The sequence below is a fragment of the Triturus cristatus genome, chromosome 2_2 (assembly GCF_964204655.1).
Source record: "Triturus cristatus chromosome 2_2, aTriCri1.1, whole genome shotgun sequence".
Lineage (NCBI taxonomy): Eukaryota > Metazoa > Chordata > Amphibia > Caudata > Salamandridae > Triturus > Triturus cristatus.
In genome coordinates, this window is record NC_140582.1 from 782,372,007 (window position 1) to 782,388,748 (window position 16,742).

The following is a 16,742-nucleotide window of genomic DNA, read 5'->3' on the forward strand; positions in this document are numbered from 1 at the left end:
ATCCTCTGCTCCAACCCCTCAGCCTGGGACGACTCCTGGTGGCCGACGGCACTGGGGGCAGCCCCGACACCCACCGACCACGCACGCAACCTGGGAATCATCCTCGACTCAACGCTCTCAATGATCAAGCAAGTCAACGTCGTCTCCTCCTCCTGCTTCAACACCCTCCGCAGACTCCGCAAGATCTACAGATGGATTCCGACAGATACAAGAAAGACAGTCACCCAGTCCCTAGTCAGCAGCAGTCTCGACTACGGAAACGCCCTATACGCGGGAGCCCGACCAAAGCTCATCAAACGACTGATCCTCCGCACCACGACACAGCCACATCACCCCCCACTTGAGGTACACTCCGTGTAAGGTCTAAATCGTAGGAGTAAGTTAGATTACCATTTTGCATATATGCCTGCATATATTCATTGCTTCAGCAACATGGTAGAAATGTATCTACTGTTTACTCTTTTGGTGTTTGTAATCTTTTATTTGCTTCTGTCTCCTAATCATTGCAGCACATGTATTTTATGCAAGAATACCTTTTGGTTCAATAAATATTATTGAAAACGTTCCACTGTGTATTCTCTGTATATTCCTCTGAGAACAAGTGAGCACGAGTGACTGAGCGAAAGGTTCTGTACAGTTTGCACGATTCCTGCGGAATCAGGGTTGTCATTTTCAGTGGTTGCCAGAACAGTTCACTCCCTGGTAGGTTAGGGGGGCTTAAAGTTGCACTGTGAGCTAGCTGATCTATAGGCCAACATATCCTGCTCCTTCACTGAGGCTTCCCTTCAGCTGAGCCATCCTGGATATGGCTTTCGAGCCTTTCTTTCAGAACAAGTCTAGGACATTTGGGCTATTATCCCAATGTTCAGCCTCTGTCTATGTCACAATGAGGATGGCTGTGAGGCTTCTTAGCATACTTGCTTCCTGCATCCTACTTGGTGACCATGCCAGATAGCACATGTGAGCTTTGCTCTGGGACCTGTGCCCCAGCTCCAAAGGAACTTATCAGATTTTCATCCAGGTGTTGGAGTAAACTACAAAAGGCCTGCAGTGGTGGTTGATAAACTCTCAGTTAAACCAACGCCAAAACCCTCAACATGCCCCACCCAGAGTTGACGGTGGTGATGGATGCATCGCTACTGGGTTGGGGAGGTCATCTGGAAGAGGTGGAGAGCCGAAGAGTTTGGTCTCAAACAGAGATCCGCCTCCACATCAGTGTGCTTGAGTTGCGGGCAGTTCACTTGAGGTTGAAGGTCTTACTGCTCTCCGTCAAGGAGCAGCTGGTGCAGGTTCTCATAGAAAACACCTCCACCATGTGGTACTGTAACAAGCTGGGTGCAGTGTGATTTTGGTTCCTGTGCCAAAGGCTGTATACCTCTGGAGCTGGCTGAATTGGGCCTCCTACCACAGTAGCATGGCATGGCCCTGCACCCGAGCCTTTGCAACCTGCACCTCTATGCATTGAGATTAAGCGACGACAAATCATCCCTTTTCATCTTCCTTCTGAGGTCTTTGATGTCATTTTGGTAGCTAGCCATCTTTCAATGAAATCTGTGTATGCAGAGCGCTGGGACAAATGTGTAGCTTGGTGGGTACCAGCCAGTTGGACCCGTTGCAGACTAAACTGTTGGATGTGATGTTTTTTGCTTTGCTTTGTTTTTGGCCCAGCAAGGACTTGCTCAAGGCACGGTTAAGGTTAGCTGTTTTAAATTTTGTACTTTTTACATTTGCTGGACCAACTGTCTCTATTCAGATCACTGGTCGTGGTGTTTTTTCCTAAAAGGTTTAAAGCATATGTTTCCACTTAAGCCCTTTGTGATGCCACAGTGGGACTTGCATCTTGTTTTCATAGTTCCAATGTGTGCCCCTTTTGAACCACTGCACAGTTGTCCATTGTGCCTACTGAGTCTAAAAACAGTCTTCCTCATTGCGATAATATCCTCACGTCAGGTGAGTTAACTTCCGGCCCTTTGTCTACCCTCTCTCTACCACCTTTTTTCGGAACAAACTGATAAGTACTCAAGCTGCGTTTCTACCAAAGGTGGTAGTGCATTTTCATGCAGGACACGCCTTCATCCTTCCAAACATCCTTCCACCTCATCCCTCGAAAGAGCAACTCCATAGTTTGGACCCTATGTGAGCACTCAGCTTTTACATCAATCATACCAAAGAACATCGGGTGGGTGGTCAAATCTTTGTGGGGTTTTCTGGGGCGAAAAAGGGCAATGCAGTGCAGAAATAGGCCTCTGCATTAAGATCCGCTATGCACTGGCTAATAAGCAGCGTCCAGAAGGCCTATGAACGCTATCTGCCAGGACTACTACCACTGTGTTGGTTATGAGTGCCTGTTTTGGATAGCTGTCCGGCAGCTACATGGGCCATGTTTACGAAGCACTACTACCACAATAGTCCGGTCAGAAGTGGACTTTTGCTCACTCAGTCCTGCAGGACTTTATAGTCTGAGTCTTTCCGCAGACCCACCACCTTGGGAGGTACTGCTTTGGCACTTATTCAGAAGTATCCATCAGAAGAACAAGTTACTTTCCTTCGGTAATACTCTTTCTGGTGATACTGTATCTAAGTGCAGATTCTTCACTGTCCTCCCATCTCCCTCTTCTGTTGTATGGTCCCTTCCATCCAAAATGATCCCAATCTAGGAATCTGCACACTAGTTAGTTCTACTTGCCGATGGGCCTTGCCTCTGAAGAGTTCATGAAATGAGGGTGCGGAAGAGTTAATGAAAGAAACTGTAATCTGCATGTATGAATGCTGCTTACATGTGGCCCGGTTCATCACTTCTTGAGCGGAAATGTGTCAATGCAGTCGCATAGCACCATCGACCAGCATGCAGGGGCACTGCTTTTAAGCTTTCCGGATGCAGTCTGGCACACAAGGAAATTCACATGTTAAGTAACCTATGGTTAGATATAGGATATCCACCAGAAAGAGCATTACCAAAGATAAGTAAGTTGTTCTACAGGCTGTCAACTATCAGTTATGATGTTTGTTTATTTATGAACATTTCTGAGAGCTATGGGGCACTTTGCATAGACAGCTTTACAGTGCATACATAAACATACACAATGACATCAATAAATAATTGCAAAAACATGTCTTAAGAAGCTGACTAATGCAAACGGATAATTCAATTCTGAAAAATATGGGCTATATATAGGTATATGTACAATTTATGTACCCGAGAAAGGATGTTGCCACTCTGACGTTGCCGTACATCTCCCTCCGATAAAACCTGATGTTGCTGAATATCTTCATTCCTATTGTGAAGGTAACCAAAAAATAAGATTGAATAAACCTGCTTGGCTCTGTTAAAGGGAACGGAGTGTAGCATGAACTAATTAGTGTCATTTTTGCAATTTCTCCCTTCATAGAATAAAAAATCTTATGAATGAAACTCCTACATCATATTCTCTTGTCATCATGTACAACGATGTCATTTACGGTGTACGGGATCCTTATGGCAATCGCCCACTCTGCATCGGTCGTCTTGTTACTGTTGATGGAAAAGGTAAAAAGAAAACTAGTAGAAATGAATGCAAATCATATTTTTTTTGTGTAAAAAAATAAAATTACTTCTGTTTCTTTTAGTCCAATGCAATGTTGGTAACTACACTTGTAGTAGGTAAACCTGGGGATTGAAAAATATGGTTGTGAATAGAAAAGATGCACAGATAGGGCTGAATATAAGAAATGCCTTCTTGGCTGTAAAGGTTCTTTTGCCTCCAAGCAAAAAAGTTCAGGTTGTCTTAAAATAAAGGGGCTCTCTCCTTCCGAAGTCAAGGAAAGAAAGCTTAACTTTCTGCATCAACCGTGTTGGTGCCCTGAATCAAGTGTGAGGAAAGACTACTCTATATGGTTTGAGAGGTGGCAGATAGAAACTCTGGATAATGCACGGAAAATGTTGTCTCAGTGGTGAGATTGCACCTGTGGAGGAGAGACCCTTTTCCAACCTCTGGTGTCTCAAGAATAGATCAATGCTGGTTTGAGGTACAAGAACCCTATAATAGCCATGGGACTGGCAGACAGAGGAAGTGCACAAACTCTACTCCTTACACCGAAGGTCACTATACAAGCCGGCCCTTAGTACATATGCTTGATAATAAATGGAAGAATCCACAGTATGTACTGAACTTTAAATTCTGCAGCACCCCACCTGGTGAGTTGCTGAGGTAACAGAGTGTTCCAGCACAGCAGGACACATTTGCAAGGCCCCAAAGAGTTATTTTTGCGAGCAGGGCAACTGATGTAAAAAGTCTGCAAAGTAGCCATGTCTGCTAGCTGGCAGTGGGACTGATTGAAAAAGAGACCACCAAAGCTAACCATGATAAGCAGCATGGTGGCAATTTTGAAAGGGTTGAATTTTCTAAACACATTTTCTCAGTGCTTTATGTGCAGAGGTTTTTCACACGTTTCCCTTTGGTGGTGAGGGGGTCATAATCTGTTCTGAGAGCATTTTTAATATTGCCAGAACAATAAACATATAACATTAGGAGAGGACTTTATTTTGCCCATGGATGTAAGTAGGTTCTGTATAGATTTTAATGAATTTGTATTTTTTTTTTTTTTAGTTTCCTGAGGTTGAGTAGTAGTGGAGGCAGTTTTGACTTTCTCCTCACATTTTCCACTTTTCTTAGCATGATTTTTGCTTTGGCTAATAATTCAGGAAACCATAGTTGTCTGGGTAATGAATTTCTCATAGTCACGAATAGGGTGTTTGACGTTCTTGTAGAGTAAAATACTTGAATCTGTGAATAATAAGCTCTGGATGACAGAAGTATTTAGTGTTTTTTTTAACTGAATGTATAAGGCTTCTGGTTTCAGATAACCTAGTGTGTGGATTGGAGTTAAAACGGGATAGACCAATTTAATCGAGGGGGGGGGTAAGAGCAGACTCGGTTGGCGTCATTGAATCTGGGGCCGGTTATTTTTCCTTTTGTGTGCGAGGGGAAGGTGATAAAGTGTAGTGAAGTTGGATTGTTTAGTGCCAGAAAAGTTTGCGGTTTATATTTCCCCATTCAATGTTGAATTCACCTAGAAATATATTGAGTTGAGAAGATCAGTTATAAGATGTAGCATTGCTCTTTGGTGGGTGATAAACTTGGTGTATGCATTAGGTGGTGGGTGCGAGTTTCATGGCTAATTTCAGGCTTTCAAATGTATCATAAACTTGTGCAGAAGCTACCGTGCAAATTATGTATTTCTTGATACGACTCCACCCCGTCCCACTTTGTGTTGTCTTTCTGCTCAGAAAGTTGTGTAATTTTGTAGGACAAGGATATCGAGAATGATTTTGGGTTGTTCATTCAAGCCTGTTTCTATGATAGAAACTACATTGTGATTATGGTCTGTATTATGTCATTACAATGTGAGTTTGTCAATCTAACCTTTAGAAGCACACACAAGGTAATTTTTGACTGTACCTGCATGGAGGTTTTTTCAGTGGTCCCTGTGCCAATGTGGTTAGTAAGGTTAGTGCTTTTCAGATGGTCTTGTCTTTTATTATCTTTTGTTTTTGACAACAGGCATATTGTGAATGGTGGGGGTGGTGATTGTCTCAGTCCGAGACTGGTGTGAGCTTTCATCGAGTAGTGGTCTACTGAAGAGGGTATCTTGGTAAAGGGACTCAAGGGTGATCGTATGTGGGAGGGTCAATGACTAACCAGAAGTGAGGCCCAAGTAGGTCAGATCCCTCCCATAACAGTGATAATAAAAAGCATATTATACTCTTAACATCTGTATAACTGGTTAATGCCATGGCATTCTTCATGGGGTATTTTTTATTTAAAAAATATTTAACCTTGTTGCAAGGTGTTGTACAATGAGGCAAAATTACATTGAGGATGCGTCCTGACTATCAGGAGAGTTGTCTTTCTCATGAACTCCCCGTCCCCTAAATGTGGAGTGCGTCTATATAGATTTCTTTATTCCCCAAGGGAAGTTTTCTTATTGTTCACCCATTCCCTGGGCGAAAAGGAAAACCAACAATTGTCTCTTACTCTTTTTTTTCTGTAACACGTTACATTCATCTAGATTTAGTGTTGAGTCCGACAGCTCCTGTTGTCTACAGGAGTTATTTGTAGTCGCGCACAGTAGTAGACGCACACACTTGATATTTATAATGACTAGGTATTGTGTACAGTCGGCACACTGTCCTTCTGTGTAATAATAACTGTTATTTCAGCAGCCATCCTATAAAACAAAATGAATATTCAAAAAACCTAAATCATTATATATCGCACATTACCGATCTTTGTATCCATATTATTGTCAGCCTCTCAATTATGGTTTTGGCTGAAGTGTTACATGATCTGGTTTATGCGAAGACATGCATTATCCCCACATGCCTCTGAGAAGCTTTGTGGTTGTGCATCTGCTCTCTGGCATTCTCCACAAACAACCAGTCTTCGTGCCTTCCCTAATTCTTCGGACTCTTTATACCTTCTTCCACAGTGATTCTCTGTAGCGAGGAGGAAGAGGGTGTGTTTCAGCCTCTTGCATCTTTATTGCTGCTTGAACATGCCTCCGTTACAGACCTATCCAAAAGGGAGGCAATTGGATCAGGGCATGCTTCTTTTCACATTAGCTCTGTGCTCGGCCGGGTGACCTTGCAATGTTGCACTTAGCTTCCTAAACAGCAAAATGGAAAATGTTTTTCTTTTCTACATTTCGTTATTTTCGTTGGTGCGACTAATGTCCGCCTGTTCATGAAATATGTCGATCTCTCACACTCTATTATTCATTATTACAGTTCAAAGTATTAGTTCACTAGGCCCTGAACCTTCCAACTACACGCGCTAAAGGATTAGTGTGGTCATGTTTCACATACAAGCAGGCCTCGTGTGTATAACATGCACAGTTTTTTGGAAAAAGCCCTGCCACTTACATCAATTCCAGTTATAAAGTAGTTGTAACGTGCAATCTGTGAGGCAGTAAACAGCCATTTTCACGTCAAAGTCGCTCTTCTGGGTTAATATAAACTGGAATCTGACTGTTTCACTAGTGTGGTAAATTTGTAGATGTACATGCATTAGTACAGTAACTCTAAATAACATGTTTTAGGGCTGCACTATTTTCAGTGACGAGGCATGTGTGTACTTTTAGCGAACTATGGACACTGATTGGAATTGATAAACAAATGGACAATGGTGAGGGAGAATATATTTACACAGTTGTGTTGCTGTAGCATAATTGTGGCTTTATTCCATTTGCTGCAATAACTTTGCAGATTTTACAAAAATGTATTCTAGCGAAAAATAGGTGAAAATAATGTTGCCAGAGAATGTGCTGTATACTTTACAATTTTTGCTGCATAATTTATATAACCTTGTCCCATAATTTGGTCCTCCTTGCCATACTCCTGGTAGCCCCAAAAATGATAAATTACGCAGAGTGGTTTGCCAGCTGCCATTATGTCGATGCAATCCATACTTCTCAGAGAAATATGAAATATTATCCCTATATCGCAGTTTCCTGTAAAATGAGTTTCATACCACTGCATTTTGTACAGTAAAAGGAAATAATCTTGGGGGGCGGAGCTAGCCGTGAAGCGAGATGGCCGTTTGGTGAGCGAGCTCCTCGCATACGCCTAACTATACTCCAAAAACATCCTCCCAATACTGGTCCATAGCACATGCAACTGACGGTGGTCAAAAGAGGCGGAAGCGGGACCGCTGTGGGACTGATTCCGGTCAAAAGAGGCTGGCAAGCCCTATATCGGAGGATGGCGATTTGTGGACCCTGACTGCGAAAGTGAAGCCGCGGACCTCGGCGAGCAAACCCGCCAAGATGTAGGGCACGCAGCGCGGCCACGTGAGGTGAAGAAACCCGCTCCCACCGCATCTCCAATGAAGTGAGAGCTGGAGGCGGAGACGCTGGAGGAGCTGGGGCCCGACACTGCCCACACGGAGCGAGGAGCGCGGCGGAACGTCTGCGGAGGACCCGCTGTGGGGGAGAGACCTGTGAGCGCTGCCGCATTCCTGCTCGGCTCCGGTCCGCGCCTTGGGGCTTGCTTCTGCCGGCCTTGCGCGCCTCTGTGGGGACGGGAGAAGACCGTGGGCGTCCCCGGCGCCTGGAGCTGGCTTCCGCACTGCAACCACACAATGAGGAAGGGGAGGCCTGGCGGTGCGGGCCTGCGGCGCCCGGGAGGCCGATCGAGAGTGAAGGTTCTGCTAACAGGCACGGATCATTTGGCCTGACTGCTCCCGAACCAGTGCCCTGCTTAGAGGAGAGAGTGGGCCCTTGAGGGAAACAAAGACCTGTGAAGCGGAGCAGCTTACACCCCCCAAGCTGGTAATGCACAACAGACACTCAACACCACTGGAGGGCTGATTAGCTACACCTTGCCCATTCACCAGCGGTCACGGAAGGTGAGGACCCCCCCCCCGTTGCTAGTCTGCTGGGAGCCACCCAGGATACAGTCCAAGCAACATTCAGATATGAAACAGACTGACAGGTGCTAGTGTGGTGCTACCACTGCTCATTTGAAACAAACTAATCCAGTAAATGCACCAGAGACCAAAGACCTACGTCGCTACACTACTGTGTCCACTAGAAGTGATTGGGTCTGGCATGCCTCCCATGGTATATACGATCCTCCCGCCACGCGCTGGGCAGAGGAGGTAAACCCAGGACGCCACTGCCCCAGAGTCGTTGTGACCACCATTGTATTGCTGGACAGCCTCTAGCCTGCACAATGGGTAAGACAGACCGTACCCAACCAAAAATCACCTTTGACCAAGCAAAGAAACAACAGGATCATAGCGTTGAAGACCATTCGCCGGCGCAAACATAGTCGGGAGCCGCAGGTGGAGTGACAAATGGTGACATCCAAACTGTTTGCCACAATATAGACCGCACTGTCCAATATCGACGGGAAAATCGACTCTTTGACATATAGAGTAGATAGGATGTCGGAGCGGATGGATAAACACACAGAAAGGCTGGATATGGCAGAATGCAGAATATCCGAAGCTGAAGATGGTCAAGCACAGCTGGTCACGAAACAGACGAGTATGGAGAAGCAGCTGGCGGTCATGGCGGCAAAGTCAGAGGACTTGGAAGCTAGGTCCCGCAAAAGCAACGTCAGTTTAAGGGGGTTGCGGAATCAACAAACACGGGCCGGATGAAACGATATGTGGAGCACCTGCTCATCTCCATGTTGGTTCGTGAAACGACAGATCGCTGGCGCCAAAACCTCCCGCTGGAGCCTGACAGAGACCGATTATCGCTAAACTCCTAAGGTAGGGATGCGGCTCTCCGAAAGGCCAGAGAACTCTAAGTTTTCGCATGAAGGTATGGAGATATCCATATACCCAGACTTCACGTCATCAGTGCGGAGGCGCGGGAAAAAATTCACAGCAGCAAAACAGAAACTGAAAGACTTGAATGTTCCATATGCCATGCTATATCCGGCCAGACTCAAACTCAGTGGAGGGCAGGACACGGATCTTCGCAGAACCATCGGAAGTTACGAAGTTTATACAACAGAGGGGCCAACAGGGAGCGCGGAGAAGTGTAGCTGCTAAGGCGGTGGAACATCTGTGTGCTGGGTGGGACCTCTCTCACCGAGCGCCGGGCAGTAGCTACTAGACTGTGGGAGTCCTACGTCCTGGTGGTTCAGATAAGTTGACCCTCTACATTTATAGTTTATGACCCCTTATGATCCAATACAGGGCGGATACACGGGCCTCCACTGGGGTGGACTATCGTACGGTCATGCTAAGCGCCATTGTACAGTGTTGGGAATTGTGCGATTTTTGCTGTAGGCCTTACCCATGTGGCCCAGCCACAAGGAACAGTAGGACAGCTCCGACCCCTACGTGTGTACCACACAAATTGTTAGATAGTTTTTCCTTTAGGTTTCCTTCACTTGAGGGAATGTTATTTGTAATTGTTGGGAATGTTTCCACTAGACAGGGGAAGGTGGAGTGGGTGGGGGTGGGCGGGAGGAAGGGGGTTACACAGAAAACTCTGACCAGTGGCACAGTGAAGGACAGGCCCATGAGACACTTTAATCCGCCACAGACACTTGCATCAGGTAGAAGGAGGAGAACCGGCACATGGCTAATACCTTACAGCAGCACAGACCTCTGACACTCCTAAAGTGGAATGTTAGGGGGCTGCGCAACCCACGGAAAATTTGCAAGGTACTGGCATATTTGGACAGACGCAACGTAGATGTTGCCCGCTTACAAGAGACTCACCTAACGGCAGTAAGGGATTCGCAGATAGGGGCTAAGTGGGCTATATACAGACTGTCATCGTCCTAATTATCCTATGCGAGGGGGGTTCTGATCTGGGTTAAACGCACTACACCTTTCACGCTCATCAAATCTGTGTTGGATGACCAAGGGCGTCATACTATGGTGCAGGGGTGCTTCGGGGGCACAGTGTTAACTATCGTAAATGTTTATGGAACGAATACTGACGACTCATTCTTTTATACACAAATCTGGACGAGACTGCGGGACTTCCAACCTAGCGCTATCCTATGGGGGGGAGACTTTAATGCCTGCCTGGATTCCACACTAGATAGGTCAACTGGAACTGACTGATATGGTAAACAATCTGCCAAAGTATTGAGGGATGGGATGGTGGACTGGGACATACTGGACAAATAGGCGACATAGATACCCGGACCGTAGAGAGGGCATGTGCTTCTCCTCGTCCCACCCGACGTGGTCCAGAATCGATTACTGGCTCATATCTAGGGATGTAAGCACGTGGACCACTGCTATCGCACACTTACCTAAAGCACTCTCGGACCATGCACCGGTTCGTATCACACTACAAATCCCGACACACACCCCAAGGCAATTCACGTGGAGACTGAGGCCAACGGCACTACAGGACCAGGTATATAGGGAAGAACTACGCCAAGCCATTGTAGACTACTTCACTCTCAACTCAAGTTCAGTGCAGAGCACCAGAACACTTTGGGAGGCTTTCAAAGTCACTATAAGGGGTCACTGTATTAGCAAGCACGCTGGTATACTAAAAGATTTACAGGGACAATTAGAAAGAACAGTGGCAGAAATTACGAGACTCGAACGTGAATTCGAAGACACATGCGACGGAACGCTATTGGCCAACATTGGAACACAGATCGATAAATACAATGAATATGCAGACGACGAGATAAAGTATATCTCACGTAAATTCACTGCTAGGAACTATGGAGAGGGAGAAAGACCTGGTAAAGCGCTATCATACAAAATTAGGCCCACTCACACTTCAACGTACATTACACAGATCCAAGACGAGCAGCGTAAAACAGTCCATGACACGCCAGCCATGCTAGAATGCTTCACCAAATACTACTCTAAACTATACACTGCCCAGGCTAAGTCCTCCACGTCAGAAATATGTGATTATCTAAATGAGGTGGCACTGGCATGGGTATCGGACACTCATTGTGAATACTTCGGTCACCATATCACCCGAGAGGAAATCGTAGAAGCCATCAACTCTCTACTCAATAATAAAGCACCGGGTTTGGATGGCCTCCCGGGCGAATTTTATAAAGAACACCGCGATCTGCTGATTCCGCATTTTGCAGACATGCTAGAAGTAGCTTATGATGAGGGCGCACTCCCGACCTCACTAAGTGAGGCACTCCTAATAGCACTCCTGAAACCTGGAAAGGATCCCCCCGAGTGCGAATCATACAGGCCTCTATCCCTGATAAATATAGACGCTAAGATATTAGCCAAAATAATAGCGAACAGAATACAACCGCTTATATGTAACCTAGTGCTAACAGACCAGGCAGGCTTCATGTCGACACGGTCCACCACCCACAATCTCTGCACCCTCTTTGCGCTATACCACCAACTAGACCCGGATATACCGGCGGCGGCACTGTTAGACGCTGCTAAGGCATTCAACTCAGTGGAGTGGAACTTCATGTTCGCTACACTTCGGAAAATGGGGTTCCCAGAACCTTTCCTGAAATGGATATCGTTATTGTATGCAGCCCCTAAGGCTCGGGCCAGAATAAACGGCTACACATCAAACCCAATCGAGGTAACACGTGGTACCAGGCAGGGCTGCCTGCTGTCACCAATGCTCTTCGCATTAATCCTGGAGCCACTGGCCTGTAGGATTCGTCAGAAACACTCCGCTTCGGCACTGCAATTCGGCTTACGCTCCATTGGAATATCGCTATACGCAGACAACATGGTAATCTACACCACGCACCCAGATAGGAATTTAAACCCACTTATTAGGGAATATATTAGATATGAGCAATATGCCGGACTCCGAATAAACTGGGATAAATCAGTCGTGATACCCTTGACTGCGGCAACGGTGGCACCCCAGCTGGATTTCCCTTTAAAATGGCGGACGGACCCTATTAAATACTTAGGGGTTTAGATCCATCGTGACCCAGAGTTGGTCACTAGGGAGAACTACGGAACGGCGCTGGTGCGATTAGAGATGCAAGTAGACAAATGGATAAAAATGCCTCTTTCAATGGCGGACAGGATAGCCTTACAGAAAATGATTATACTACCCAGGTTCTTATATTTATTTTGGAATATACCAGTATGGCTAAATGCAGCCTTCTTTGTCAGACTACGCTCCATTCTACAGAAACTCACATGGGCAGGAAAACAGGCCAGAACGAGTTGGAAGGTCTTAACTCAACCAGATCACCTAGGAGGCTTTGGGGCACCGGATTTCCATTTATATTACCTCTGCGCACAAGCGCAACATGCCCACTATTGGACAAAACCACATGCATACATACCACAAATTGCGGTGGAGGAGGACAGCGTCGCTCCCCTACCATTGACTGCGCTTATAGCCGATCCGTTAAGCTACACACCGAGGGCTAGGATCCACACTGCCCAGTGCACCTCAAGGGCGTGGTATGCGGCACACAGGGCACGCAAACTGCCGGTGTATGCTCGAGCGCTACCCACGGCGAGACACCCTAAATTTACCGTAACACAAGAAAAGAATATGCACACACTCCTGACGGAGATGGGACTGACTACTATGGGGCAATTATACCCCCATGGCTCCTTCATTCAGTGGACAGACCCTTCCTTTTGTGCTCACCAACTTCCCCTGAAGCAATTTGCATATTTACGACTATGGGCGGCTATTCGTTCCTTATATACAACATTCCCAGACGAACCCCCACAGCTGAATACCCTACAAATATTGTTAACGGCCCCCAACCGGAAAAATCTGGTAACACGATTATACAATGCAGCCCAAGAGGAACAGGCCGTGAAACCGACTGCAGCATTGGGCAGTTGGGAGACTGTGCTGGGCGAGACGATAGACGAACAAGATTGGCATTACAGCTGCACACAACTTGCACTCCTCACATCGAACTGCAACTTGCGCATCATCCATTTCAAATTCTTACACCAAATATACTACACGCCAGCTAAACTACACAGGCTAGGCCTAAGGGAGACAGATAATTGCTAGAGATGTAATGCACCGGGCGCTGACTTTTTACATACTTCATGGTCCTGCCCACAGCTACAGACCTATTGGGTTGAGGTCACCACCACGCTGTCCACAATGCTGCCAGAGCGGATTCCCAATACACCCTTGGTGTGACTTCTGGGTGCCAAGAAACTTAAGCACGTGAAGCGCAGGAAAATCTTAGCGGTAGCATTGTTGCTGGCAAAAAGACGCATAGCAATGAGATGGGGAAGCAAGAGACCCCACAGACTCAATGACTGGATCATAAACATGACATATTGTAAAACCACGCTGGAGACCTATGCAGACGACATCCCACAAGCTTCGTGGCCCAGAGACTTCTGGGAGCCACTTGTCTGATATTTACAGGCAGAGTCAGAGCCTGAATCACGACCTGACACATGAAGTACTTTGCCCATACGACTACATGACTGGGGTTTCACACATGTAGCGGGGGCTGTGAGTAACAGGAAGAGTAGAGTAAAAGGGGTGTGCAGAGACTCATGTAAGATGAGCCACTGCCTATCTCTGTGGACACTGCGGCTGAAATAACTGTACGATGCAAGTTGTACTTTCAATGTGATATGTATTATTGAACAATGAGGTTTGAAGTGTATTGAATGCTCTGTAACTGCTGGTTAGATGAAAAATAAAATAATAATAAAAAAAATAAGCAAATTATTTGGCTTTGTTTACCTATAGCTCACACCTTTGTTTGACTGGTGCTGTAAAGGGGTTACCCCAGCACATACGTTTTTAGAGTCCCTCATAAAGAAAAACAGAACTCGGAAAACCATATTGAAAATTGATTTCAAGAGCAAAAAAAATGACCAAAGGATCCAAGCGCGCAACAACTATGGTGCTCAAAGGGATTTTCTGGAAGCCAGCCTCTCCTTGGATGCCCAAAGGCTGTGAGCAGCGGGGTTGGATGCAAGGCCTGGTCCTATGTCTGGGCATGCTACCAACCCCCATTGCGCACGGCCAAGGGAGCATTACAGATGACCTTCCTACTTTAGAAACCTTAAGTGCACAGCAATGAAAGGCACCCATTCTTAAGAGAAGCCTTTTCCAACTCCATAGCTGAACAATGTGTCCTCCTGAGACCCTCTTCACCAGCAGCCACCGCCAGCTTGGAGCATCCTCAACCCTCCCATCCTCCTTGAATACTTATATGGTATGAAGAGCCCCAGCATCAAACTTCCTTTGAAGGAACCAAGCATCGAAGTCTCTGATCTTTCCAACTGCAGACCAAATGCCAATGGATTGTTTTTGGCAAACTTAACTTTCCCCTTTTCTTGAACGTAAAAATGCCTTCCCTGAGTGTCTTATTGTGTTCTACTGTAGTGAATATTATTTTATCATCATCCAGGGTGACAGGGAACTGTTTACCTGAATGGATGGGCAATTCCCTGCCTTTGTCTTTTGAAAACGTTCCCGCACCTTACTCTACACAGGCTGGAGAATCTTTGAGAACAATGGACTGCACAAGATTAAATCTCTGTATATCTTTAAAGATTGCAACAAATATTCTCCTTCTCACACCTTGAAACCTCATCCATCACAGTCCAGCAAAAGTCCCAAAATGTTTCCATTATCATCACCCCTGTTCTACAATACCTACTGAAATCTTAGCCTAGATATTTCCAAATGTTATAACCTCTCCCTTTTACAACTATGCTGATGATACCCAGATACGCGTAATGACTCCTGCGACATTGGTCCCTTCTTCCTTGAAGTAGAGCAGCTGCTTTAAACTCAACACAACTAAAACTGTGATAATAGCCTGTGGTAAATTCTCTATTTTCCATCACATCCAGTGCCCATTAAAACTCTGAAAGGCTGCTTCGTCACAGAATGTTGACAGTTTTCCCCCTGTTTCTGGTTCCTGGATTGGGTCCAGCCCTGCTGTCGCCTAGGCTTCTTTGCATGGATTGTACCCACTGAATTAACCTCGAGTTTTATATTGTGAAGACTTCAGCGGAAAGAAAACTCTGGTATTCTACTGCTGTCCATGGCCCAAATCTATTCATTCAAGCTCAAAGGTGTATCTTCTTTTAAGTCACTTTGCATCGCACATCAGTGTTGTTTATAGTACCAGCACAGTTTTCTGCGCTGTGGAGACGGAGTTGTTCCACACTCCTTTATGTATCAAGGTATCCTTTTGTGGGATCCGGCAACTTTTATGAAAGTGGGCACCTGTCTACTGTACCACATAGAGACTAATACAGCTGCTACCTCTGGAGGCTCCTACATTGTTACACACCATTACCCATCAAAATCCCTGGGTATATTTATCATAGTAGATGTGCACTACTTTACTGTTCTGTCCTTGTTAATCTCGTTTGCACCACAAACATGACTAAGCACAGAACCATGTATGCAGAGAACAAACTGGACAACAATACCTGATGCTTCCCACCACGGACACACTGGAACATATATTCTGCAACCAACCTATAATATATAGCATTGAGCTGCTCCAACCAAGGTCTCTACCGCGCTTTGGGGCCACAGGAGTGGGTGCCATTTCCAGTTTTGAAAGTACTGAATTTGTATTGAGGTTAAGTATCCTTTTTAGATCCATCCTTTGAAGTATCTTCTGTGTTTTAGTCTAGAGCTTTCCCATTCAGAGAAGCCATTCTGGGAAGATAAGCTGAGGATGTGCAGGAGATCTACACACATTTTAGCATCTCTACGTGTTGCTTTACCACTTTGTAATAACTCTTCAAGGTGTCACACCCACAGATGCACAATTTAAATGGCTGAAGATTAACACACACACCCCAACACACACACCCCCTACACACACACACACACACACACACACCCCCTACACACACACGCGCGTGCACACCCCTTCACACACACCCCTACACACACACATACACCCCTACACACATACACCCCTACACACATACACCCCTACACACATACACCCCTACACACATACACCCCTACACACATACACCCCTACACACATACACCCCTACACACACACCCCTACACACACACCCCTACACACACACCCCTACACACACCCCTACACACACACCCCTACACACACCCCTACACACACACCCCTACACACACACCCCTACACACACACACCCCTACACACACACACCCCTACACACACACCCCTACACACACACACCCCTACACACACACACCCCTACACACACACACCCCTACACACACACCCCTACACACACACCCCTACACACACCCCTACACACACCCCTACACACACCCCTACACACACCCCTACACACACCCCC

The 16,742-nt window shown here is 46.1% G+C and overlaps 1 protein-coding gene across 1 annotated transcript in view; it reads left to right on the forward strand.

Annotated features, from left to right (window-relative positions):
• Positions 1-16,742, forward strand: part of PPAT (phosphoribosyl pyrophosphate amidotransferase) — a 374,190-nt gene that overhangs the window by 288,810 nt on the left and 68,638 nt on the right. The window contains exon 5 of the mRNA XM_085642045.1: positions 3,390-3,526. Within this exon, the coding sequence (XP_085498171.1) occupies positions 3,390-3,526 (137 nt within the window). The remainder of the gene's footprint in view (positions 1-3,389; positions 3,527-16,742) is intronic.